Source organism: Malaya genurostris, chromosome 3, assembly GCF_030247185.1.
Source record: "Malaya genurostris strain Urasoe2022 chromosome 3, Malgen_1.1, whole genome shotgun sequence".
Classification (NCBI taxonomy): Eukaryota; Metazoa; Arthropoda; class Insecta; order Diptera; family Culicidae; genus Malaya; species Malaya genurostris.
The window spans coordinates 79765547-79793496 of record NC_080572.1 but is presented as its reverse complement, the minus strand read 5'-3'; the positions used below and the strand labels follow the sequence as shown (position 1 = coordinate 79793496).

General features: G+C 37.2%; 5 protein-coding genes and 2 non-coding genes across 9 annotated transcripts; 5 read left to right on the top strand and 2 right to left on the bottom strand.

The window, feature by feature from the left end:
* The first annotated feature begins 335 nt into the window (after positions 1-335).
* LOC131436768 (transcription termination factor 3, mitochondrial) lies at positions 336-1759 on the top strand. Its single transcript, XM_058605672.1, has 2 exons — positions 336-1187; positions 1241-1759. Exons 1-2 carry the CDS (start codon positions 434-436, stop codon positions 1516-1518), a joined length of 1032 nt encoding a protein of 343 aa, XP_058461655.1. The 5' UTR covers positions 336-433; the 3' UTR covers positions 1519-1759.
* Positions 1587-5396, bottom strand: LOC131436767 (endoplasmic reticulum-Golgi intermediate compartment protein 3). The gene is made up of 6 exons (XM_058605671.1): positions 5110-5396; positions 4898-5056; positions 4626-4839; positions 4156-4517; positions 1785-1986; positions 1587-1722 (listed from the first exon to the last, which is right to left on the bottom strand). Exons 1-6 carry the CDS (start codon positions 5195-5197, stop codon positions 1587-1589), a joined length of 1161 nt encoding a protein of 386 aa, XP_058461654.1. The 5' UTR covers positions 5198-5396.
* Positions 3449-4146, top strand: LOC131436769 (reactive oxygen species modulator 1). The gene is made up of 2 exons (XM_058605673.1): positions 3449-3715; positions 3973-4146. The coding sequence occupies exons 1-2, from the start codon at positions 3579-3581 to the stop codon at positions 4079-4081; spliced, it is 246 nt and encodes an 81-aa protein (XP_058461656.1). The 5' UTR covers positions 3449-3578; the 3' UTR covers positions 4082-4146.
* Positions 5397-12511: 7115 nt separating the features above from the next.
* Positions 12512-17287, top strand: LOC131436543 (phosphatidylserine synthase). Of its 3 annotated transcripts, XM_058605303.1 has the most exons (8): positions 12512-12709; positions 12771-12850; positions 12913-13173; positions 13509-13767; positions 13828-14280; positions 14343-14678; positions 14735-14819; positions 15691-17287. In XM_058605303.1, the coding sequence occupies exons 3-8, from the start codon at positions 12983-12985 to the stop codon at positions 15771-15773; spliced, it is 1407 nt and encodes a 468-aa protein (XP_058461286.1). In that variant the 5' UTR covers positions 12512-12709; positions 12771-12850; positions 12913-12982; the 3' UTR covers positions 15774-17287. The 3 variants fall into 3 exon arrangements, with proteins under 3 accessions (XP_058461286.1, XP_058461287.1, XP_058461285.1); XM_058605304.1 differs by having other exon boundaries at positions 12512-12825; XM_058605302.1 differs by having other exon boundaries at positions 12512-12850.
* On the top strand, positions 15315-15468 carry LOC131439735 (U11 spliceosomal RNA). Its single transcript, XR_009231192.1, has one exon. It is a non-coding gene; the product is annotated as a U11 spliceosomal RNA (small nuclear RNA).
* A 2773-nt stretch (positions 17288-20060) lies between the features above and the next one.
* LOC131435403 (trichohyalin-like) lies at positions 20061-24322 on the top strand. Its single transcript, XM_058603243.1, has one exon. The coding sequence runs from the start codon at positions 20129-20131 to the stop codon at positions 23561-23563; it is 3435 nt and encodes a 1144-aa protein (XP_058459226.1). The 5' UTR covers positions 20061-20128; the 3' UTR covers positions 23564-24322.
* A 798-nt stretch (positions 24323-25120) lies between these two features.
* On the bottom strand, positions 25121-25193 carry Trnav-cac (transfer RNA valine (anticodon CAC)). The gene has a single exon. It is a non-coding gene; the product is annotated as a tRNA-Val (tRNA).
* Between the last annotated feature and the right edge of the window lie 2757 nt (positions 25194-27950).

The window sequence follows — 27950 nt, the reverse complement described above, 5'->3', positions numbered from 1 at the left end:
TCGGGGTGACGTTGGCTCGATAATGTCTTATTTGATACTCTTCAATCTTTTGCGCTAGTGATACATAATGTAAACGCAATTTTTTTTAGATTGACGCGGTTGATGCAAATGACGACCCGCTTGAAGCTCTACATTCAGGCCGATGCCGTGCTCAATCGGGTCAATCGGACGCACCCGGCTCGACAAAAATCACTGAAACGATTCGCCCGATGTTCGAAATCACTTTTTCATTTTTTTCTCAGTGCAGGATTTTTTTCATTTTTTTTCGGTGCAGGAAATGGGTGAAATTAATCACAATTCACAAATTACCTTATTTTATTATGAGTGTAGCGTAATTGTGGGTGAGTTTGTTTACGTTTAAAATTAAGTGCGATCGCCGGATTATTGATTGAATAAATAACATCTTGGTTTTAAAAACTATTGTTGCTTTAAAATGCTTGTGATAAATTGGTTGTTGCAGCGCAGGCCAACATATTACTTTGTTCGACACTTTGCATCCAAAGCTAGTGAAATTGTGACAAACGTGGTTCCTTCTAATAATCTGGAAGCGCAATTAGACCAATCGTTACTTTGTCAACATTCTGTATTAGATCATGTCAAGCAAAGTTCCTTGGATATATATCCTAATACTAACCCAGCGTTCAACTTTGCCGCTTACGTCAACAAATCAGAATCATTGCAGCAACTCCTGAATCTTGGTGTAGACCTTCATAAGCTAGAAAAACGTAAAGGAATACCTCAGTATGTGCTACAATTGGATTTTGAACGAGACATGAAACAGCATCTACAATTTCTTACGGATATAGGAATAGCTGCGACAAACCTAGGGGAATTCCTTACTAAAAATCCACTAATATTCAAGGAAAATTTGGAAAATATGGGAGTTCGCATAAACTATTTGCATTCGAAAAAATTTAATCTAGATCAAATAACGAGAATCGTTTATAAGAATCCTTTCTGGCTGATGATAAATACTCGACGGATAGATAAACGGCTAGGATTTTTTCAACAAACATTCAAATTAAGCGGTGAAGAAGTACGCTCATTAACTGCCAAACAACCGCGAATTATCACGTACAATTTGGAGCACATACAACAAAATACTTTTGTCATCAAAGAAGAAATGGGCTTTGATCAACTAGAAATGAAACACTTGTTATTGAGTAAACCAAAACTATGGATGATAAGTAATTTTACCGGAAAGTGTAATAACATACATTACATATTGTTTTTTTTTTAGATCGAGATAAGCTCATGTATCGATTCGAATATATACATAGACAAATGCTGGTATCTCATTCAGATATATTGAAAACTCCAGAGATTCTTCAAGCTCGTGATCACAGAATAAAACAACGTCATGGCTTTTTGAAATTTCTCGGTAAAGCGCAATATGACCCTAGAAAAGAATTGTATGTTTCCTTAAAATCGCTGGTGGAAGGAACTGATGAAGAGTTTGCTTTCTATGTTGCGAAATCAAACATAAGTTGTTATAACGATTACCTTAAAACACTGTAGCTAAATTGCAATAAATTTCCTTATGAAGAAGTGAAAGTGGATAGTTAGGATTAGTATTATTGTCCCTATTAGCTAATTTTGCCAAGTTCAATTTTACGCTTCAGTGCATGAATCGAAGTGAACAACAAAGAATCAATAATTCCAGCAACTGTAAATATTCCACCTATTATCGCGCACAAATTTGTTGCGAAATGACTAAATGAGCTGAAATAAAAAGAAGTTCATTAATTATTTAACACAAGTTGACATTTTATTTATTGAATTACCTTCTTTTCTCTGTAAACCTAACCATAAGTGGAGAAAGTTCATAGTTTACAAAAATACCTGGCATACCAGAGTCTCCTTTCATTGCTGAGACACTCTTCTGATATTTTGTGACTGAAAATTGATTCGTATGCAGCTTTGGTCCGTTTAGTGGGATAAATTCCGTAGGAACGATCTTAATGTAGTATTGAAACATCATTGCCCCTACACGAAAATAAATCGATCGAGTTCTTAGTAATACAAGCATTAAATATTTAGAAAATGTTAATAAATTTAAATGACCGTCGTAACATTCTTCGCCGTCAGGTAACAAAAATGTGTTCATGAAATAAAACTGCAACAAAGCTATTCTATCAACATGATGTTTGGTACCGTCAATTTCTCGATTTATGTGTAGAGTACAGTTATTTTGTTTTCTTTGTCGAATAGTTTTTTTGTATTCAGCATATTTGTATGGATGTTGTCTCAAGTTTCTTCATATAGTGAAACGAGGTTTTCAGATTTTAGAGACAAAACCCTGGAAATACTTGACAGGGCTGGGACCTATAGAGATCTATCTCGCCCGTTAGATTATGTGTTTGATTATTTTATTATTTGCGATTATGATTATATTCGATTGTAAATGTTTTTACAGTTACTCCCGATGACAGTTCCGCGATGTCGCAACACTGATTCACTCCAGAACGCAAAAAATAGCAAGATTTACACAAAATTTCATCGCACTAGTGCGAAGCAACATGCTTACGTTACTTACAGAGCTCCACCGGAAGTGAAATGATAACATTATGCATTTTTTTTTCTGTATCACTAACGTGACAGGCTAAGGCCAGTGATGGCCCATCTTGCCCAACATTATGCGTTTGATAAACAATTATTGATTATAAAACATGAGGGCATATTCAGTAGTGTTCTAGTTCTAGATGCATAATTTATGTCAGTTGCACGAAATATTCGTTCAGCTCTTGCAAAAATAGTGTGAAAATTAGGTGTTACATTCATATAGAAAGAAGATTTGTTGTTATTCTACGTGAAGTAGAAGTATTGTACAGGTATGTAGTGTTAGTTTAAAAAAATAAGTGGAAAAAAAACTTCGGAAATGGCTCAAAAATGGACCTCTATCTGCCGGGTTTGTCGAACGAAAAAAATGGCATTATGTTCAACGGTCTGTTTCAAAATCGGCAAACGAAGGACCCGTGTTGGCCTCCCGTAGAACGATTGATTGGACTTTCATTGGACCAATGATCCAACGTATTGAACCAATGAAGGATCACCGTTGAACTTTTTTTTCTAAAAGGGTACGTTTGTTCCAGTTTCAGTTATATTATTCTCGTTGCAGTTGAAAACTGGAAAATACTTCCAGCGACAATCATTATTATCACGTTCTACGTGAAATATATGATGTAGCAAGTACCCCGCTTAATTCATGTAGTGATGCACTAGTAGCGACGTTATGGATTGGCCAATGAACGTCATAAAAACGTTTATCGCTGCTAGCGTTTTTCAGACCTCAACTGCAGCGACAATATAGACCACCCATATGAATTGTGCAGCTGCTGAATTTGCTCTTATAGATCTTCCAGTAAAAATATATGAGTCAATTCTAACTCAGTTGAGTTGATTCAAATAAGCGTGCACATATATTTATAAAGCCGCCGGCGGCTTGAAAGAAACGTCAAATCTAGCGAGATTACGTGATGCAGAATATCAGTCAAGAAGAGTTATACGAAATACAACGCGAAATAATAATAGAGTAATCGTAACATCATATCAGATTAAAATTACACCCTAATTTCAGAATGCCAGTAGCACCCGGAAATATTTATGGGCAAAATCAGCAGCCTTCTTGCTTTGATCGCATGAAAACTGGATTTGTCATCGGTTTCTGTGTGGGAATGGCTAGTGGTGCTTTGTTTGGTGGATTTTCTGCTTTGAGGTATATATCGAAAAAAAACTAGAAGCTTAATGTTGATAAGGGAGAATTGAACCGGATCATGTAAAACATCAACCTGTCAGTTTGAATAAACACATTCCTATTCATAACATATTTTTAGCACATGGGAGTAAAGTAGAAAACTGAGTGTGTTCGAGTTTTTATCCCAAATGACTTTTTTTGGAAATATGCTTATATTATCAACAAACAAATGTTTAAGAGGATCCCGAAATAGCATATAATAATAAAATGTTTTTCAGATACGGGCTACGCGGAAGAGAATTGATAAACAGTGTTGGAAAGGTGATGGTTCAAGGCGGAGGTACTTTTGGAACATTTATGGCAATTGGAACTGGCATACGGTGTTAAATTTCCATTAATGCTTTGTAACAGTTTATCAGTACAGAGAAAATAAATGGCTTTTTGAAAACTGATCAACTTACCCTCTTCAGCAAACTCCTCAGTAGAATCCAGTGGATTGGTTTGGCCGAAACCAAACTCTTCTCCGAACGAAAGCGTATTAATGCGATGAGAGGTATTGAATTTACTCGAAGAAAATGGTTGCACGTCGTGTATATGTATGTGACTGATAGAGAAACTTTTGCCTGGAGCTATGTGAAAGCTTCCACCAACTCTGTTCACTTCCATGGAACCGTATATTTGGCAACCTTCAGTGAATGCCTTTGTCTCCAGACTTACTTTTCCAAACACCCCTTCATTTTGACATTGTTTGATATCGTCTAAAATTGGATTCCATTGCTTTTTCCTATAAGCATCTATTACATCCTGACACGTTGCGCAACACCTATCGGAAATATTCAGTTGAATCAATCTTATATGAACAGTACGATACAGTAGATCGAATAACATATTAACAGACTACTGCTGGTTCGAAACGAGGTATTTCACTTACGGGGTACTATTTGTCTCAGCTCCATAACAAGAACCACACAATTTTTCGTGGGTGGGTGAAGATGAACTCTCTTCTTTTTTCTTTGGTGCTTGAATATCTTCTTTCTTTGGTTCTTCTATTGGCTGCCCATGCAAATCCAACCTGCGTTTATAAATGTTATGATCTATGTGCAAATGTTGTTCTCCAGTTGTATCTTGAGCATCAAGCGAAACATCTATGAATTAGAAATAGAAATATCACTGTTCAAATATTTAATATTCACGAAAACTTACAATCACACGAAATTCTAGGAATATAGAAATCGAGGTTAATTTTCAACTTCTGCCCTTGCGTTGCATCGACAAATAACTGATCCGTAATAGTCGGCGTCAAATATGCCATTAGTTCAGAGTAAATCAGCAAGATTATGATAGAACCGCTAATAATTGTTACTGAAACAAACAGAAATTACAATGGTTGTACACACAATAAAATCCTGTCTTACATGCCGCTCCACCAATAGTTCTTATACTGAATTCATTATCAATTTTCGGATAAGCATCGAGCCGGCGAAGTGAGTCGAGAGTCGGCATTTGAAAAAGTTCAGTAACACGATTGAACAACCAAGTACATTAATATGAATAGTTTAAAGAATGGTACCTTAAACTAATAAAAATTTACACGTAATCCAGATCTAATCTAATTTTACTAGTGTATGTAAAATCACGAACAACCAAATTCGGTTTCAGGGCATAAATTTATATGACGCGGCCGTATTTTATAAATATTTACGTTTACGGATAAGCAGTGTATGCACGATGTAAAATACACTGGTGGCGTGTTAAGACATTTTTGGTTGTGTTAGTAATTTTCTCACGATATTAATGTCGTTTTCGCATGAGAAAACTGAAACTGACCCAGGGTAGTTTCATCAAACAAACACGGTTCACGAAACTGTGTTTATTTCGCACTTAGCAACGGGGGCTTGATCAAACCTGACATAACAACCAGGCTCGAAACTGACTCGATTTTCAGTTCAACTACGTTAAAACTAGGTTCGAAACTAGCTTCAAACAAACGTTTTGACAGCAGTTAGGGTGGAAACTGGGTTAGGTTTGGCATCAAGCGAAAACGACATAAGTATGGTGCGCCGGGATTCAAGCATATAAACAAACAAACGACCAGTTCAGATCGGGATTTCACTTCTAAGTTACTCCGGTTGTCGCGAATCTTTGGCACTATGTGAAAATCTGGACATTTTTTCTTCAAGGGCTTGGAAGGTATTTGGTGAAAATGATGTTTTGTCAACACCACAAGGAAACATCAATCCATTGTGAAACACCGAAGATGACAATATGAAATCCAGCCATTTTCGCCGGAATTCTGCCAGAATTCATTCAAAAGTCAACAATGCAACAACCGTTTCCGGCAGAGAATTTCGCCTAGCGATTATTAACGGTTCTTTTCTGTCGGAACTGTCCCGGGTTGGCGGTTCAATGCATAGGACGCTGGTCTTACAAGCCAGTTGTCCTATGTTCAAGCTCCGACCTGTAAGGGTTCTTAGTGTCAGTAGGATCCATAGTACTAGCCATGCAATGATTCTGTACACTAAGAATCGGCTGAAGTCTGTTAAAAACAGAAAGGCCAAACTCCACAAAAGGAATGTAATGCCAAGACTTTGCTTTTCTGTCGGATTCATACAAGATTGGCAGAACCGTTTTGAATCTGTTCTACATTTTAAGCGTCTTGGTTCTATTTTTTCAATAAAAATACATATGAAAGGCAATAAGTTATTGCTCTTCATATATACTAATGATGGAAAATGTTATTGCCAATAACATTGCTTTCTCATTACCAAACATACCCATATTTCAATCTCATTTACCTCGTCTCAAGATTAGTTTTTTGTATGTACATGCGTTATTGACGAATATCAAATGAAGTCGAATAAAAGAAAAAAGAAATAGGAGGGAAATATACGGCGAGATGATGACAATTTTGACAGCAGCCGGAATGCAGCCAGAATGGTTGCAGGAATTTCTAACCCCGTGACAAAACAGCGCATTTTATTGTCAATATTTTCGCAAACAAAATCAACTCTAAATATTTTCATAAAATCAACTCCCGTAACGTCACTTGTTTATGTTTCTTCTTCTTCACGTCTCTCTGTTATTCCGAAATAAAATTACAACCGCACTAACACATAGAAAAACGTGATCACCAGGGTATTTTACATCGTGACTCTGACATACACACACGTACACTGCACGATGTAAAATACCAGCAGGCATTCGAAACGAAAAATTCCAAAATACCGCCACCCTAGTGAGTTAGGTGTGTCCGAGCTACTGCATATATGCACAGTCAACAGTTAACATTTGACACACCCGACCACCAGACTCCCTACAGGTAGATTGGTGGCCAAAACTGGCCGAATTTATCAGGTAGAATGCGATCGCACGCAGCACACCAGCCGAAACGTACACTAAGGTTCCATCACTGCGTCCGCAATGCGAAGCGATATGTACGCTAGAGATCGAACCGCCTAGTACGGTACCATTTCTGTTTCCTCCATTCCTTCATTCTATGCAGCTGATATATGGGAACGTCTATGGACGGTTACGAGGCTCGCGTTCGCATGGATAGGCGTTAATCAGTCTCATTACGTAACGGCACACCGCCCGACGGCATATATACCACAGACTAACAGACAGGACACTCAAATTAGATTCTTCAATCATTTTAACGGTCATTTCGAATATTCCTTTATTTGGGACAGTACTCACATGTGTCATGATGGCGCCACGTTACCCTATCAAAAACAGCCTGTCTGTCATCTATACTGTGTTTATTTTTTTCATTTACCAACAGAGTTGCCATTCATGCAGAATTACCTGTAATGTATTGATTTGTATACGTCCATGCGAATTTCATGCAGGATACAGATTTAATACATATTGCCAAAACTATATACAGAATTATGCCTACTTCTCATCCTCCAACCCAATACAAAATCGAACCCGTTTTGTTACAATATTTACTTGCTTCTGGTCTGCCGCCACTTAATTTCGGGTGAAAACTACCAACACAATAAAAAATAGTCTAGATGAACAACGTTGAGTCAAATAAATGGTTACCTTCCAACATCGCGAAAAAGTTAAATATATTATCAACCTAATCCAATAATTTATTGTGACGATTCATTTTCAAAAATTTTGATGAAATCAGGCATCCCTGTAAGCAGCTGATCGGTGTTGACAAACGAGGGGAAACCAACTAGTAAAAAAACTTTTACGTAACACAAGGGGTGTACCGATAGTAAATAGTTCGCGCAGTACAATATAGGTGGAACTAGTGCATCACGAAAAATTATTTTTATAAGAATTTACGCATACTGTCATGTCTGTTAGTCTGTGTATATACTGCGAGACTGTTGACGATGTCGGACAAAAAAAAATTCTCACAGCTAAAATTTTTTTTTTCAGGTCTACCCAAATTTTAAAATTTTAAGTCGATCTGATATTCGGATGTGAATCTTGCAAAGATTCATTTTGTGGCACCCCTCCATGCGAACTCTAGCATGGTAGCGTAGAATGTGGTTCCGCTGCTTTTGCACGTGCATGATGTGGCCGTTGTCATATCCATGGCAACACATATCCATGGCAACGCATATCCAACGTGTAGGTGGTACACGCTTCGAGACCCCGGAGCCTGGGAATGACTTTCTAAAAGTTTTTATAACCTTACCCAACACCTAAGTCGAGCTGGGTCGAGCGACCCGGTTGGCCGATTGCAACTTGGTCACATTTGCATGGCGCAAAAATTTTTGCAGATTTTCCAAAACGGACTTCACGTTGTGAAAGTACGTCCCGAAACCAAATACAAATTATAATACAGAATACTTCGACAAATTTTCAAGGACACCCTTTGCATCGTGCGATACACTGTCATAGTGACAATGTACTTTAACGAGTTTTCTATAAAACTAGCAACACTGAAGAGTGAGAACAAGTTCACCATAGTTACTGTTTATTATAGTGACAAATAAATAAACAAACAGTTTTTATCTGATAATCAAGATCACAAGCGAAATGTAAGTTAAACAATAATCTAGAATGGTTAAGCCACCATGAATATACTACTAGCTGTATTGAGATTCGTGGGTGTTTGTGTTCATTTTTCATCTTTTGTGCTAGTGCCGGTGATATTTAGACTGAGTTGCAGTTTAACACAGCAACGATAAACACAAAAAAAACAAGTTTGATTTGCACCGTAGTAACTAGCATAAAGCGTTGCCAGAAACGATCTCCTTCCACATTTTCAAACTATCGCAATGAAAGGGAGTAATTTGCTAGGCTTACTTGTTCAGGCTGTGAACCAAACATTGGCGGTTCGTTTGTATGAGACTTAGGGGTATTATTATTTGTATTTGCCGAAACTACCAGAACGCACCATATGTCGTTACGCTCGTTTACCATAGTAAGCTGTGACAACGATTAAAAAAAAAATGCCTCTCGGTACGAACCATCGACCATGGACACGTATTCGCTGTCTATGCCGCATCGATAGGCGTTCCCAAAAGCATACCTGCACAATACTTCTACCAAATACAAATTATAATACGGAATGCTCTGATGAATTTTCGTGGACACGTTTGTACGATGCGGTACACTATCAAAGGTACATTATCAGAGAGACAATGTACTTTGATTAAATATCGATCAAATTGGAATCACTGGAAATCGTACTACAACATAACCATGGATACGATTTGTTCTTGTTGTGGTTACTGTTTACTTTCCGTTTCAACATGAGTGCCTGATTTTACATCCGATGTTCTCATCATTGAAAATTAACTGTAATTATTTATAGAAACATATTTTATGTCTACGATACTAATTAAATTTTCTCCATAGTTTTACTAAATCAAACAGGTTCCAGTTGGTAATCTTTTTTTCTGCTGATCGGTGCATCTCCGAAAATATTCTACGTAATGACTCCAAAAAATTTTAAATATTGTTTAAATGTGTTCATAAAAGATATAAAATACAATTATTTTTTTAACAGTTTTTCGAAAAAATAGTCTTAAAGAACGAGCGTGCGACGGTGAAATATTTGAAGAATGTGTAGTGTCATCTGAAAACAAATTCGAAAGTTAAAGTGAATATTTATTCATTGATTGAAAATTCTTCTTTGGTTTTTTTAAGAACTTTCTCAGACTCTCCGTCCAATTCCGTGCTAAGTTTCACTATCATCATTACAAGTACTGGCATCAACGCTTCGTGGAACAATGTCTTGATCTCTAACGTGTTGATGTCCGGCGTCAGATCGGCCAACTCAACTAAGTAGTTCACTAGTACCAGACCCTGTCAGCTTGGAGCGAAGTCAATCTTCAGTTCAGCAACGCCATCGCACGGCATCACATTCAACAAATCATGTCAATTGTATGGGTGCGCAACCCTGCTATTTTGGCGCGCACGAATTTGACATTTTTCTCCCCTACTTCTATGTATAGAATTCGATGCGGGCTCGTCTGGGGGCGACATGCTCGCAAAAAAGGATGTTGCCAATGATTTGTTCGGGAAATGTGAGAGCTGGATATCTTGTTAATATGATGTCTTTGGCCGTAGCAACTAATTTGAATCGTTGCCTGAATAGTTATTTTTCAACAGTACATAACTGTCACTATGAAACAGAGGTGTGGGCTAAGCAAAATTGTTCGTTTGGTGAACCAAACAATGGTGATACCGACGACAAGACCAGGCACTCCGAAGAAAAATCTAAATTAAATTGTCCGTCAACGATTCACCGACAGTTACCATAAATATAGCGACCCCTTGAGAATGATAAAAAATAATCTTCTCAAGCAACACTGTTTAAGTTACTTAAAACAAGTTACCAAGCAGCCCAAGAATAAACGGTAACTGGTAACGGTCCGAAAAACTGGTCGTTTATGTGGAGTATTCGGTTTCTTTAATGATCTAGAGTAACCGTTTCCTCCATTCATTTATTTCGCATATAAAAGGTTAGAACACAGTGAGTGATTGAAGAACAGCTGCCGGAAAAGATGTCTTGTGAAACTGAAAAAAAATGAATAAATACTGTGTCCTCTGTGCCACTTCGGTAAATCAGAGAGCACTAATGAATAGGGATCGACCAATTGCTTCAGCCATTATCACTGCAAGCTATAATAAAGAACAGTAATGAATGGCATATTTTCTTTTTTCAATATACTTGGTTCTTTATTTTCAACTAATATTATCAACCCCAGCTTCAATGAGGTCGTCCAGTGTGTGAATAAATCATAGTGAGTAACACCAAACGAGTTCCATATCCACCGATAAGTTCTCGTAACTTCTCTTTAGAGTACCGAGTGTCTAATCGATCAACTGCTCATACACTTAATAATGCTGGAGCACTTTGCAACTTATCGCGAGAATACGACCCAATTTACATTTTGCGAAACGATTCGGAATTTATTTTGTTAACATTCATTTGGTCTTTGCTACTCAGTAACCATGGTTATAGTAACTGATATTCAAAATCAATAATTTATCAACTTGTGTTGCCAGTTTCCGAATTTTTTTAGCCAATTTCATTTTGACATTACCAGTTACTGAGGGGTAGTTAAATTTGCGATACAGTTTTGAATAGCGAGTGGCAGGTCGTGTCGTCGGTGATACGTTTGTATGGGACTAAGGGGTATTAGCAAATGCTTCTACCACAGACTAACAGACATGACAGTATGAGTAAATTCTTATAAAAATAATTTTTCGTGATGCACTAGTTCCACCTATATTGTACTGCGCGAACTATTTACTATCTGTACACCCCTTGTGTTATGTAAAAGTGTTTTTTACTAGTTGGTTTCCCCTCGTTTGTCAACACCGATCAGCTGCTTGCAGGGATGCCTGATTTCATCAAAATATTTGAAAATGAATCGTCACAATAAATTATTGGATTACGTTGATAATATATTTAACTTTTTCGCGATGTTGGAAGGTAACCTTTTATTTGACTCAACGTTGTTTATCTAGACTATCTTTTTATTGTGTTGGTAATTTTCATCCGAAATTAGACCAGAAGCAAGTAAATATTGTAACAAAACGGGTTCAATTTTGTATTGCGTTGGAGGATGAGAAGTAGGTACAATTATGTATATAGTTTTGGCAATATGTATTAAATCTGTATCCTGCATGAAATTCGCATGGAGGTATACAAATCAATACATTACAGGTAATTCTGTATGAATGGCAACTCGGTCGGTAAATGAAAAAAAATAAACACAGTCTTGATGGCAGACAGGATGTTTTTGATAGGGTAACGTGGCGCCATCATGACACATGTTAGTACTGTCCCAACTAAAGGAATATTCGAAATGACCGTTAAAATGATTGAAGGATCTAATTTGAGTGTCCTGTCTGTTAGTCTGTGCTTCTACTTCACGTGGAATAACAACAAATTTTCTTTCTGTATGAAGGTAACACCAGACCCTGTCAGCTTGGAGCGAAGTCAATCTTCAGTTCAGCAACGCCATCGCACGGCATCACATTCAACAAATCATGTCAATTGTATGGGTGCGCAACCCTGCTATTTTGGCGCGCACGAATTTGACATTTTTCTCCCCTACTTTTATGTATAGAATTCGATGCGGGCTCGTCTGATGTCTTGGTAACACCTAATTTGCACACTATTTTTGTAAGAGAAAAAAACAACAACAACAAATCGTTCCAGCAAACTGAACGAATATTTCGTGCACAATGTCGTTCAACAAGCGCTTAACGACCAACAAAATAGAACCGCCTGCTGAGAGGGATGATTTCTGCCATGAAGATAATTGAAAACTAAAAACTGTACACACGTGATTAATCGTGTAGCTCTGTTGACATGTTCTCTTATCACGAAGGTGATCTGTCAGAATAAAGTAATGTTCTGAGCTAATTTTTGGAACGTCAGTTCCATTTCTTTTACTTTGATCGCACAGTTCACACTTGATCAAACGTTCGTGATCGTGACGTAAAAATATAGAGCAGCACATTGATTACTCTCGCTAGAAAAAAAAAGATTAAGGAAGAAAGCTCATACCTATTAACAGACATAACATTGTAATTAATAGCAGTGGCGTGATGTGATTTGTGCTTATTGATTAGCAGTCTAATTTGATAGATTTGGTTTTACACGCGCCGGGCATAACTCTTGATGATAAGGCAGCCGTCGAAAAGTAGATCGATATATTTGGTTAAATAGTGAATTGCACATTTTCACGTAAATTATACCAGAATGATAAATAGTTTTTTGATAATTCCAGATCAGTTTTGCAAGGACATCATCGCTTGAGACCAGATATATTTATCGAAAAAGGCACTAAATTACGAAAGATGAAGAAAAAAACACCAGTGCAGGAAGATTCTCCAGCACAATATAGCTATGGGATGACAACTATAAATGAATTCAAATATATTAACGAGCGGCCGGTAGATGATATCTCATTGGATTTCTTTTACAAACCTCACACAATTACTCTATTGGCCGTATCAATTTTCGGTGTCATGTATTTCGCTTTCGTTCGGTGAGTACAGAATTATACCGACACGATCTTCATTTCTGCTGTTCATGTTTTAAAAGCTAATTTAGAATTTGAGCGGATAGCAATAGTTAGATAATCGATTACCCATGTAAATGTGTGCATGTGTCTATATATAAGATAGGACATTTGACATGGTAGAAGTAAGCCTAATCTTACAATCACGAACATGTGTTTGGAATTGGTTTAAATAATTTCTGTTTAAATGTATATGAACTTTATGTAATACGGTTAGTTAGTTACTTAATTAAATTATCTTTTAGTATAAAAATATCGCGAACAAAATAATTAAAAAAATATATTTTTGCATTTATCAACAGAGATCAAACGGATATACAGGGTAATATTTGGGCTGGTATGGTTACCGTGATATTCTTTTTCCTAATTATCTCGGTGCTAGCCTTTCCAAATGGCCCTTTCACACGTCCTCATCCGGTTGTATGGCGTATGCTATTCGGTTTATCCGTGCTGTATCTACTATTTCTATTATTCCTGATGTTCCAAGACTACCGTTCAATAATGGGAATATTCTACTGGTTTGATCCAACACTGCGTGCATTCCACATTGACATGGATAAGGCAAGTATAAATGCATAGCATAGTTCTCCTGTAATATTCGTAATTGTTGTACTATTCTAGGAATATGGTGCTAATTGCTCTGACATTTCATTTGAACGCGTCTGGTCACATGTGGATGTATTTGCTTGGGGTCACTTTCTGGGTTGGGCGTTCAAAGCGGTACTTATCCGACATATGGGTATTCTGTGGGCTATTTCGATTATGTGGGAAATTACAGAGATCACATTTGCTCACTTACTCCCTAACTTTGCTGAATGTTGGTGGGATGCTCTTATTCTAGATGTACTGATTTGCAACGGCTTGGGAATCTGGTGTGGGCTTAAAATTTGTAAGCTGCTCGAAATGAGAGAATACAAGTGGGCCAGTATTCGAGATATTTCCTCAACAAAAGAAAAACTGAAACGCGCAGTGCTTCAGTTTACTCCTGAAAGCTGGGGACCAGTTCGATGGCTCGACCCGAAATGTACTTATATGAGATTTTTTGCGGTGAGCCAACTGGTATTGCTGTGGCAGGTAATTTATACCCTTTTTGCAATCAGCGACATCACTAACACTTATAATTTTAATAATTACAGTTGACTGAATTGAATACGTTCTTCCTTAAGCATATCTTCGAAATGCCCCCGTCGCATCCCGTTGTTATTGGTCGGTTAGTATTCGTAGGTCTATTCACTGCGCCTTCCGTCCGACAGTATTACATATATGTTACTGATACTCGATGTAAACGATTGGGAACGCAATGTTGGGTGTACATTGCCATTTTAGTCTCTGAGGCGATTTTGTGCATCAAGAATGGTACGGAATTGTTCGAACGGACGCAGGTTAAAAATATCGTGATGTGGCTATTCATACAAGCGGCGATTTCAGTGCTTTTTGTTTACGGTTGCATGCTGTGGTACAAATATGTCGATGTAAGTGGATTTATATGTATCACTTTGGATGTTTAATTGTGTTGTTTTTTTTTCAGGACAGTAACTCACACAGCTCTTCTCCGATTAAGCACTCGAAACGCGAGTTCAACGACTCTACAGTGGCATCAGAGATTTCCAAGGGTATGTAAATCGGAATGTTTGGGTTTGCTTTTTTTCACTAATCTTATCGAGTCATTCACTTGCAATTCAACATATGAGTTCATCTTGGTTTGAACGCTGTTTCACAATTAGAAGAGTCCTATTTGAATTTTTATTCTTTTTGTCAATAGATTATAAGAATTCAGTAAGTGATGCAATTGTTTACATTCCGCAAATTTTAAAATGACCGCATATATAATTATATAGCTACAAAAGTATCCTTGAAGTTAGTTTCCAACCGATTCTTTGTCGTTTCACTGAAAATACATTCAGATTCACACATTATTGCAAATCTAGCTTTCTTTATGATTCAGAATTCAGAACTATTTCAACCAACTTGGCAAACGACTTCCTGTTGAAGGTTCTGATCGGTGTCTACTTTATCGACAGTAGCAAAAATATCGTTTGACACATCTATCGATAGAATAATATGTTCAATACCAAGGTAACATTTTTGAATATGTATTGCTTGCTATTCAAAAGGGTGCTTGCCTTACGCTAATGGCACGTCAGATCGTGATCCTTTAACCGGGATTCGGTTTGATGAGGTATGGTAATCAAGACATACCTAGCACTTAATTTTTTTATTAGGAGAGCTGTTGAGAGCTACTAGTTACGCGTCGACGCTTTCCTCCGTTTATAATTTTATATAGTTGATTGATAAGTATGATGTGAACCTTTTGGCGAATAAATCTTAGTTAAACTCTTACAGTCGAGTAGTAGTTATTTATGTCGTTTTTCATTGATTCCGCTCGCTCGATTCTAGTGAGGTCGTTCACCGTTCTAAATGATAAGCAAAAATAAATTTCAGTTTAGGTCGATTGATTACTTCTACCACTTTTCTTAATTTCAGGTAAATCATCGACAAAAAACACTCCAAAAACTACTCCTACCAAAACTGCACGATCTCATCAAAATAATGTTAAAGAAGATTAGATAAATGGATTGACTGGTTTTGAATGTTTGTGACTCTATCTCATTGGACTAAGTTAATTTAGCATTGTTTTTGTTCAGCAAGTTCATTTTAGATAACAAGGCATACCAGAAACATGGATAAACTGAGATCAACCGCTTAGTAGTAACTTATTAGAATGAAAAAAAGAAATGTTGTGTGCCAGACGTATGGTTATTTTGTTTTTTTTTTTTTTAGTTAAACTTCAAGTTGGAACTTTGATACCAGTCAGGTTTGGACTTTTGTACGTAGATTTCGTTGAAATTGATAGTATACTGTGCAAAACTGTAGACTAAAGCTCAATTAATTTAACAGCAGGATACAATACATGCACGATGGAGGTAAAATGCTTAGTTCTTGAGAGTCAGTTGTTAAGTAAAATTTTTATCGTAACATGAAAACTCCTACGTTTTCTGAAATGTATGCTTCAGTACAGATCAAATTATTACTTTTCGAAATACAATTTATTGACATATCCTGTTGGAAGTAAAGAAATTAGAAAATCAACGGTTCAAAATTTGATACTGAAGGAAGTGATCGCTCGGAATGTGCTTAGATTGGAATGTTGTAGGTATTTAAAAATTACCAAAAGAATTGATTCGTACTAATTTTGATGACCATTTGAAGACCATATTTTGAAAAAAATAATAAAATGCATCATTAAAAAAAATTGGAAACATTTAATAAAAATCGATATCATTTGTGGCGGTTTTCAAGCATGCTTTGCTCTATGGTTGCTATGTAATAAAATTTGACGTGCGAATAAACAAATATTTCGTGTTAAGATTAGTTTAAGCACCACGCATAGTGAACAAGGCTGATATTTGAAAACAAAAAAAAAACAATTCTTATTGTTCTTCGGTTAGAATAAGTACAAGAACTACTCCGGTCGCGTTAGGTAGTTTATTCCAAATTACTATGATGGCTTCAATTTTTAGAAAATGAACATTCTTCATAACGGTTGAGTAGCTATCATATGACAATTATATAATCATGAAACTTGGACTCGCATTGACCGTTGCATTAATGTTACTGTTGACGTGTCCGTAATACTGATCACGGCAGTTTATTCTGAAGCTAATGTACCTACCTGGAATAGAAATGACATCGGTTTCTTGTCACCATAGAGTATGAATGGACAATAGTTTTACAGATTTATTTATTAACTGTAACAGCTTTTGGGCTTCCTATCCTTGTTTTTTTTTTATCACAAGCGTTTTTTTTGTTTTCTTTTTGAGATAATTTGGTTGGTGCAAAGAGTAACATAACTCTACATTTGGATTTTAATAGTTAAATGTTCAAAACATAAATGGGGTCTAATCTAGATTTTTTTGTTTAGTTTATTATTGCTATCTGTACTAGTGTTTCATTGCGCATGTTAAGCTGCATTTTGTCGAAATTTTCTAGTCAATAAGATCCAAGAGAAAGACACCTAGTTTTAGAAGTTTTAAGGAATAAATCATAAAGTTCAAATAAATCTATTGTTTTTAAGAAATAATGAATCTAGACACTCGCCTTTCATCCGAAATCCATTTTCACATCCACTTCTTCGAAATAGTACAGTTAATTTTCTCATAAGCCATGAATTCTAATTTTTTTACAAATTTCTATCAAATCAACTTTGGTTTAACATCAACGCGTCACTTGAAGAAATTTGCATAGAAAAAGTGTTCACATAAATTTTGTTACAAATCGATTTGTGAACTTTGTTTATAAATTATATTAATTGAAATCTAAAAACTAGTATTCGATCACGTCAGAAACATCACCGTGAAATTGATGTAGTACTGCATTCGAGTTATATAAAAATATTCAAGCTTTTTGAATTGCATACACTTGGGAAAAGCCTCTGGATCATTTTGGTGTATCATTTGTATGTATTAAATTTTAACTTCAGACGACTTTTTCACAAACAGCATCTGAAGGCGCTGAAAACGTCCGCCAATTTAAAATTTTTAATTATTAAATTTTTTTCCTAACCCTCATACTTACATCTACAAACATTCCAAACTGAATTTTGCCTACCTTTTCCTGTTACTGTGCAGTAAAACAAAAAAATTGACCAACTTTCCTCGTGTTGATGTCAATTCTTCGTACTCGAAACGACACCCTGCGTAGCCAATAGTCAAATGGTGATAGCAAATGTATTTACAGAATCGACGATTTTAGTGTTTTTTTTAAATAACTATTTATTGGAATATGAGTTAAAATTAAATTATTAAGATTTAAATTGGGTGTTCAGCCACAAGTGGTGACTTTTCAGCCCTATTATATATATATATATATATATATATATATATATATATATATATATATATATATATATATATATATATATATATATATATATATATATATATATATATATATATATATATATATATATATATATATATATATATATATATATATATATATATATATGATTTGGTTATTACCATGAGGACATTATTTGCTTCCACAATTCTGAGATTTTTGTGTAGAGAAAATTCTAAACCTACTTGTATTGTGTAATGGGGAAAAGGAACTTATATACTAACTTAATAACTAATACAGAGAGCGAATCGATTCAATTGAAGATTGCATCGATTTTTGTCGGAATTTGCTTATAATATTATGTGACATTGCATCTAATGGTTCTATATTTGTGAGTCTGTGTAACTCATTTGTACTAAACCAGGGAGGACGCTTCAGCATCATTTTCAGAACACTTTGTCTGGATTCCTTCAATGTGATCCTTGAAAGTGAGTTTTTTGTCATACGTTAAACCAGACCCTGCCAGCTTGGAGCGAAATCAATATTCAGTTCAGCAACGCCATCGCACGGTGTCACATTCAACATATCATATTTTGACAGATAATCACTGAAAATATTTAAACTCTTTGTAGGCGACTGCAGATCACTCTTAGATTTCTACCTGTGGCTAACAGACTTGTGTCATCACAGAATAGCGATTTCTGACAACCAACGGGTAGATTTGGAAGATCAGAAGTGAAAATATTATACAAGATTGGAGCTACGCTCGAACCCTGCGGAACACGATTTTAGTGTTTTTATTTTTTTAATTTGTACCTTATAACATTACCATATATAGTAATCGATGCTAGCTCTATTATGGAATTTTTGAACACTGGCTGGGCATGTCATTAGGATGCCGGACAACAGTCCAGTGAAAATGGTTCTTGAATCTAATCCGGCTGGGACAAGAAGAAGAGGAACGCAGCGAGCAAGGCGGATCGATCAAGTGGAGGACGGTATACAAAGCATTCGTGCCTTGAGTGGCTGGGAACGACTAGCCATGGACCAAGTTATGTGAAGACGTATGCTTGATACAGCAAAGAATACCCCACATTGAAACGAGATGATTTCCATGAAACCATTTGTCGATTATGTTTGTCTGAATATTTCGAAACTCATGTTGAGAAAGTTCACACTTTAAAAATTACAAGACGTTGAAATAGAAAAAATTCTAAATTAAAAGTAATCCCTTGATAGAACCAAACGTTTGCTGTTAAATACACAATGCTTCGCTTTTCTATAGAAAATGTAAAATGAAGTGGATTCCGTTTTGTCCGGTATTTATAGAAAAAAGATGAGGTGAAATGACTTTTGTACTGCAAAATCCAAGCCCGAATTTTGCAATGAATGTTTTCTACGTTTTTCTGCATTCAAACATAAATTATTTTGTATTTCATTACAAGTGTACTAATTTGTTTAAGCTGTACTTTCTGATAACTTCTTGGATATTTAGGTGAATTCGAAAGAACAAATATGACTATTTTAATTTTTTGTATTCATCATAGCTAAGGAGTTCGCACCTGCACTGGCATCAAGTAGTCAATGGAAACCTCAACATGCATCAAGATGACGTCATACATTTCATTCATATCCTTAGCAAGGATCGTTTTTCATTCATAGCCGATTTTTTCCTAATCCTATTATTATTCTATTTATCACAAAACCAATTGCATATAAATCGTATCACGAGTAGAAAGAAGCATCATCTGCACGGTTCTTTTTCATTATTAACACCGATCCCAGTTTACAGGCATGATTGTGTTCATCGTTTCGGTCCTTATGTCCTTCCCACGGATATGTTTTTATCAGCACAGTGCAGTGTTCACACTACCGCTACAAGTGATTGAAACTAATTGAAGTGTGAAATTGGAGACAAATGAAATTTTCGAATCATCTCCAAAGCGCAGTGCGTTTATGATTCGCATTACTATTTCAGTGTTATAAAAAGGATTCTTCTCCTATGGAAATTCACATTGGTCGCGGAGAAGTTGTAGCAGTAGGACATATTTTCGTTCTAAGTGAGCCGCAGCGTAAATTGAAAATGAATAGCATCAAAGTGAACAGCAAACGTGTGTATTTCGGTACCGCTATGTTGGTACTGTATCTGACTCCGGCAATCAATGGATTACGGGATCACCGTTTCTGTAATTTCGACGGATTGTGTGAAGAAATAGTGGATGGAAGTCGTTTTCATTCCGATCGCCGTGTTGATCGCTTAGATCAGGATCAGGAGCAACGACTACTCTTGTTTAATCGTGAAAGTGAACAAAAAATCAGAGATGACAACAAAATGCAACGAACGCATACTCGCGAAAACGAACGCGATACTGTTGGGACTGTACAAGACAGGCGAGAACGTTTCGATGATTTGCGATCTCGGGAAGAAATCCAACATGAGCGATCTGGAACACGTTTCGAAGATAGGGAAGATAATGGTGAGCGGTGTGAAGTTCGTGACCGTCGAATCGACGAGGTAAGATCTCGTGAAGAATCGTCTCGTCTAGAGGATACGGAACGAAGTGATGAGCGCCGGGAAATTCGTGACCAAGACCGAATAGGAATGAGCGACCGTCGATTCAACGAAATAGAGTCTCGTGAAGACTTTCAACGTGAGCAATCTGATAGACGCCTTGAAGATCGGGAACGAAATGATGAGCGCCGTGAAATTCGTAACCGAGAGCAACGGGAAATGAACGACCATCAGATCAGATCTCGGGAAGAATTCCAACGTGAGCGATTCGAAGAACGGGAACACAACGGTGAGCGACGTGAAATTCGTAGAGAAATGAATAGCGACCGTCGATTTGCTGAGGTAAGATCTCGTGAAGAATCCCGTCTAAAGGATACGGAACGAAGTGATGAGCGCCGGGAAATTCGGGACCAAGACCGAAGAGAAATGAGGGACCGTCGATTCAACGAAATAGAGTCTCGTGAAGACTTCCAACGTGAGCAATCTGATAGACGCCTTGAAGATCGGAAAATTCGTAACCGAGAGCAACGGGAAATGAACGACCATCAGATCAGATCTCGGGAAGAATTCCAACGTGAGCGATTCGAAGAACGGGAACACAACGGTGAGCGACGTGAAATTCGTGATGAAGATCGTAGAGAAATGAATAGCGACCGTCGATTTGCTGAGGTAAGATCTCGTGAAGAATCCCGTCTAGAGGATAAGGAACGAAGTGATGAGCGCCGGGAAATTCGTGACCAAGACCGAAGAGAAATGAGCGATCGTCGATTCAACGAAATAGAGTCTCGTGAAGACTTCCAACGTGAGCAATCTGATAGACGCCTTGAAGATCGGGAAGGGAATGATGAGCGCCGTGAAATTCGTAACCGAGAGCAACGGGAAATGAACGACCATCAGATCAGATCTCGGGAAGAATTCCAACGTGAGCGATTCGAAGAACGGGAACACAACGGTGAGCGACGTGAAATTCGTGATGAAGATCGTAGAGAAATGAATAGCGACCGTCGATTTGCTGAGGTAAGATCTCGTGAAGAATCCCGTCTAAAGGATACGGAACGAAGTGATGAGCGCCGGGAAATTCGTGACCAAGACCGAAGAGAAATGAGCGACCGTCGATTCAACGAAATAGAGTCTCGTGAAGACTTCCAACGTGAGCAATCTGATAGACGCCATGAAGATCGGGAAGGAAATGATGAGCGTCGTGAAATTCGTAACCGAGAGCAACGGGAAATAAACGACCATCAGATCAGATCTCGGGAAGAATTCCTACGTGAGCGATTCGAAGAACGGAAACACAACGGTGAGCGACGTGAAATTCGTGATGAAGATCGTAGAGAAATGAATAGCGACCGTCGATTTGCTGAGGTAAAATCTCGTGAAGAATCCCGTCTAGAGGATAAGGAACGAAGTGATGAGCGCCGGGAAATTCGGGACCAAGACCGAAGAGAAATAAGCGAAGATCGTGAACGAAATGATGAGCGCCGTGAAATTCGTAACCGAGAGCGACGGGAAATGAACGACCATCAGATTAGATCTTTGGAAGAATTCCAACGTGAGCGGTTCGGAGAACAGGAACACAACGGTGAGCGACGAGAAATTCGTGACGAAGATCGAAGAGAAATGAATGACGACCGTCGATTTACTCATGTAAGATCTCGTGAAGAATCCAATCTAGAAGATCGTGAAGCTGATGAGCGCCGGGAAAATCGTGACGGAAATCGAAGAGAAATGAACGACGAACGTCGAATTGTTGAAACCAGCTCTCAACATCAGCGATCTGATAGACGTCTAGAATATCGTGAACGAAATGATGAGCGCCGTGAAATTCGTGAGCGAGAGCAACGAAATATGAACGACCGTCGATTCGATGAGATCATAACTCGGGAAGAAATCGAACGTGAGCAATGTGATACACGTTTCGGCGAACGAAAACATAACGGTGAGCGACGTGAAATTCGATTTGCTGAGGTCCGATCTCGTGAAGAATCCAATCTAGAAGAGCGTGAACGAGTTGAAGAGCGCCCGGAAAATCGTGACGGAAATCAAAGAGAGATGAACGAAGAACGTCGAATTGATGAAACCAGGACTCAACGTGAGCAATCTGGTAGATGTCTTGAAAATCGCGAACGAACTGATGATCGCCGTGAAATTCATGAGATCAGAACTCGGGAAAAAATCGAACGTGAGCGATTCGATACACGTTTCGGCGAACGAGAACACAACGGTGAGCGACGAGTAATCCGTGACGGAGATCGGAGAGAAATGAATGACGACCGTCGATTTACTCAGGTAAGATCTCGTGAAGAATCCAGTCTAGAAGATCGTGAACGAGTTGACGAGCGCCGTGAGAATCGTGACGGAAATCGAAGAGAAATCGACGACGAACGTCAATTTAACGAAATCAGATCAAATACACGCTTCGATGAACTGGAGAACAATGATGAGCGTAGTGAAATTCTCGACGGAGAGCGGAGAGAAATGAGCAATGACCGTCGATTTGGCGAGATCAGATCAGAGCGGGAACGTAAAGATGAACGCCGTGAAGTTCGCGACGGAGAAAGTGACACTAGAGACCAAAGGCAAGAGGGACAAGAAACAAGACAAGTTGAAAGAAGCGAAATCGTCACAATTAGAGGAGTAGCAGATGGTCGAAGAGACCTACAAGAGAGAACCATTGTCCATGATCGCCGAGATACTCCTTATACACAGAGAGAGCATGAGCGACGTGAACGATCTGGAGAAACTTTGCTGACGAATCGTTTTAACAGACGTGAAAAAGATGATCGTCGTAACGAGTACGACATGCGTTTGGAACACCCTAGAAACGAAGAATTTCTCACTAAGACGAATATTTCAACTTCCTTCACCTGGAATATGGTTCAAGTAGCCTTGATTGTCTTCATCGGAACACAATTCATGAAGAGAAGTGAATTTGATGGAACATGGAAACCATCTAAACTGATGAGTTTTCTGCATATTCGCGATACAATGATTCCCATCCATTAAACCTGACTACTGAAATCCAAACATGCTAATCCTGCAACCATAGAACATATTGGTATACGTAGTATTTAGAAGGAGAGGCAGAAATCAACTAGAGTTTCAAGGCAAATTGTACTCTTTGGTAAACATGCATAATATTCTGCCATTTTTTCCGTATTTACCTTCTCCGTGACAACTCCAGCCGCAAGAAGCATTCGTCTAAACTTTAAATGGAAAACAAAACTACCTTCTCTCGAGTGTCAGCGAAATACTTATTACTTTCTTTAAGCCACTATATTGTATATACGTATAGTTTTACTATAAAATGTAAGAACAAGTCAAAAAAATGCGTGTGATAGGTAGAGGTTAGGGCGAACACAGGCAACGATGACTTGATGAGAGATGATTCTTGGTATATATTTGCAACAATCAGCATCATCACAATTAGTTTTATCAATATATGCTATCAGCCAAATCAACAAGGTGTATAAACGTAATTACTGAAGGAAACGACTAAAACTGCTGTTGACAACAACGAAGCAAAGGAACCAATCAATCACATCTATAGCCAAAAGGGAGTCTGTTAATATTATCACTATTCTCTTTATTGTTATGCTATATGAGATTAAACCCATATACATATACTATACAAATATACTCAAATGGGAATTAAAACATTTATAGATCAGATGATGGCAAAATGATAATGCTGAAAAAGTATTGTATTTAATTGCCCCTATTCAATATCAAGAAATAAACTATATATTATCGAAAAAATGTGAATTCCGCAGTTTTATTAAATAACGTTAGTTTATAGGTATTATCAGTACAGGTCAGTTATTTGTCATTGATGAAACGAGCGATTGAAATAAGGAATAAAAACCTGTTTTAATCCACCTAGTTTTGTAATGATGCCTTTGTCATATCAATCATATTTTCATATATAATACACTGAAGTCTTTTTTTATGCGAATTTACGTACCGCATAAAAAAAAACCGCATAAAAAAAACCGCATAACTCTGAAAATTCGCATAAAAAAAAACCGCATAACTCTGAAAATTCGCATAAAAAAAAACCGCATAACTCTGAAACTTCGCATAAAAAAAGACCGCAGAAGGGCAAACCGCATAACTCTGAAAATTCGCATAAAAAAAAACCGCATAACTCTGAAACTTCGCATAAAAAAAAACCGCATAACTCTGAAAATTCGCATAAAAAAAGTCGCGTAAAAAAAAACCGCATGAAAAAAGGCCGCATAAAAAAAGACCTCAGTGTACTATGGTATTCTAGTCAAAATGTTTCTCTTCGATTTTTGTAAGAAACCAAAGAAATTTATTCATTACCTAGTACAACCTACAGAATAAAACAGTTCTTTGATCGGTTATGCCCTCCATGAGAAAACGAAGTGAGTGCCACTATTGTGGATACTTTCCGTACCGAAACCCGAGAAGCGGTATAATCAAAGTCGGTTCTGTTCTAATGGCCATATCAACTAACATGGCGTACAACAAACTCGACTACAGTCGGAACATAAAATATCCGATGTTCCATCTGCATAGGATACAAAAAATAATGATAGATGTTTCCGCCCGGGTTCGAACCGGGGACCTTCTGCGTGTGAAGCAGACGTGATAACCACTACACTACGGAAACTCAATGAGACAGGCTGGCAAAATAATGAAAATTGTTAATTCTTAGAACACAAAAAATACTTTTTATTCTTTTTGCTATCAAGTTGGCCAATCTGTCTTTTACCGTTCTGAACGGTTTCATAACGTAACGATTCTTAACGATATGTATCGTATCGCAACAGTCATTCAATTCTTTGTAATATATCATAATCCATACAAGTTGAATTACTGGCCTACAAATAGGGTTTATATTGTTTAGAATTGACTGGATTGTTGCGTAATGGATAAAGTGTTTACATTCGGCCCTATTATTTGTCCAATACGTTGAACCGTTGGTCCGATAAATGTCCAATAAATCCTCCAACGGAAGGCCGATTAGGACTTTCGTTTGTAGATTTTGAAACAGACCATTGAATCGCGCTTCATTTCCACTCAGCAAGCCATTATATTTTGTTGGTCGTTAAGCGTTTGTTGAACGGTATACTGCACAAAATGATCGTTTAGTTTGCTGGAACGGTTTGTTGTTGTTTTTTTCTTCTGCAAAAATAGTGTAAAAATTAGGTGTTACCTCAATATTGAAAGAGAATTTGTTGTTATTCAACGTGAAGTAAAAGTATTGTACAGGCATGTGGTGTTAGCTTAAAAAAAATAAGCGGAAAAAATTTTCCAGTAAAAGTAGTCCAACGGGGCTTCAACTCCTCATATTAAAAATGGTTCAACGATGGACCTCTGTCTGCCGGGTTTGTTGAACGAAAAAATGGCACTCGGTTCAACGGTCTGTTTCCATATCGGCAAACGAATGTCCCGTATTGAACGATTAATTGGACGTTGAATGGACCAACGATACAACGAAAGACCACTGTTGATATGATATGATCATCGATTTGTGATAGAATTTTTAGTCTAGCGTAGTTGACTCTATCAGCTCAAGCCAGAATTCAGGCGCGCAGAGTTCAATTCTAGGATTCAATTCTGAAATTTTTAAGTTCAAAATTTAAAACCTGATATTTTCATTTCCCGAAGCCAAATCTAAAATTTAGTTCCTCGTACAGAATCTAAGTCCAGAATCAAGCACCACAATTCTGGCACTAAAACCTAGTTTCAAAACTTGATTCTAAGCCGGGATTTAGGAACCGAATTCCGGAACAGGATCTGGATTCTGAATTCTGGAACAAAAATTGAGGGTTCCAGTTCTAAAACTCTTGTCCGGAAATCAGATTTAAAATACAGTTTTTTAATTCAGGTTTAGAACTCTGAACCTGAAATTTCGGAGCTTTAGACCAAAATCCAGAAACAAAGCTTCAGATCCAAAATGAAGATGTATTTCCAGAATTCAGTTTTTAGCTGCATTCTAGAGTCCAGGATCAGATTCAAAGTTTTAGACCCGAATGCAAGTCTAGAATTTTGTTCCAAAATGAATTCAAAATCCTGGACCGGCATTCTGTAACTAAAATTTAACTGTGAATCATAATTCAGGTACAGAGTTCAATACTGGGATTCAAAATTTATTGCCGAACAAAAATCCTGGTTCCGAATTCAGTTCAAAAACACAGTTTAAGTGATCAGTTCAAAACTTCAGAATTCATTTTCCGAGTTCAGGCTCAAAATTCAATTACCGAACCTAGCAATTGAGTTTCAGAATTCAGTTCTAGGATTCGGCCCATATATTCTGTTCCAGAATTAAAACTTTTTAACATCGTAGAAACTGAACGATCCGATATACGGTTATATCTCTGATATTACCATCCCGTCTTTTCTTGAATAAACACTACACACCTGTAGAATACTTCTTCTTTGCGTAGAATAACAATACATTTTCTTTTTATATGAAGAAAACACTCTTAATTATCACACTATTTTTTTAGGAAAAAAAATAACACCAAACTGAACGAGTATTTCGTAATCGTTTCGTTGATTGGAATATTTCGATCGAATTCGGATAGAAAACAGTGTAGTTTATCGATTACGTCACGTATTCTGTAATCATATTCTATCCTTAGTTTGTCCAAATAGTATCACATCATATCACGACACCCAGATGATTATATGTATTTGGAACTGGAAGTATTCTCCATAATCCATTTGAACACGATCTGTGACCACTGTAGCCTTAAATGAATCAAAGTTTGCCCACACGTTTCCTTTCATCTCTGAGAAAATCGTGCGGTTTGTCACCCGGCGAACGACCACTAATGAATAAAGTACGGTTTGTCAGTTATGTCACTTATTCGACTATATCTTCGGAACTGGAATTGTCCGTCTTGACTCTGTCAAACTGGATCAAATACCTGATATACACCCCTATACAGTATTTCGATCGAAACGGATTATTTCGAAATATTCCGAATGGATCGAAATTCAGAATCGGGGTGAATAGCTCTCAAACAACCTTACATTTTTGACCATCTACATTAAAATTGAACGTATGTAAAAAGTAAGGTTTATTGATTACATCACTGTGTGGGTTTTAAATGAGGTTAAGTTGGTCGTTCAGCCAAGAAACTTCGAACATACTCTCGTAAAACTGGTCCAATGTTTTATATTTGGATTGATTGAACAATGGGCTTCGGTCTGCTGATTTCGTGCAACGGAAAAATTCCTCGTTGATAAAAGCTCTGTATCAAAACGGCAAAAATAACTCTAGACCTCTCGTTGAACGATTTATTAGACGTTCAATGGATCAACGAAAGACTTTTCTCACGAAGTAGATAGACTTTGTTATTACGAAGTGGTTTTCAAAGCAAGTCATTGAATATCGTTTTTTTTAACATGAGCCGAG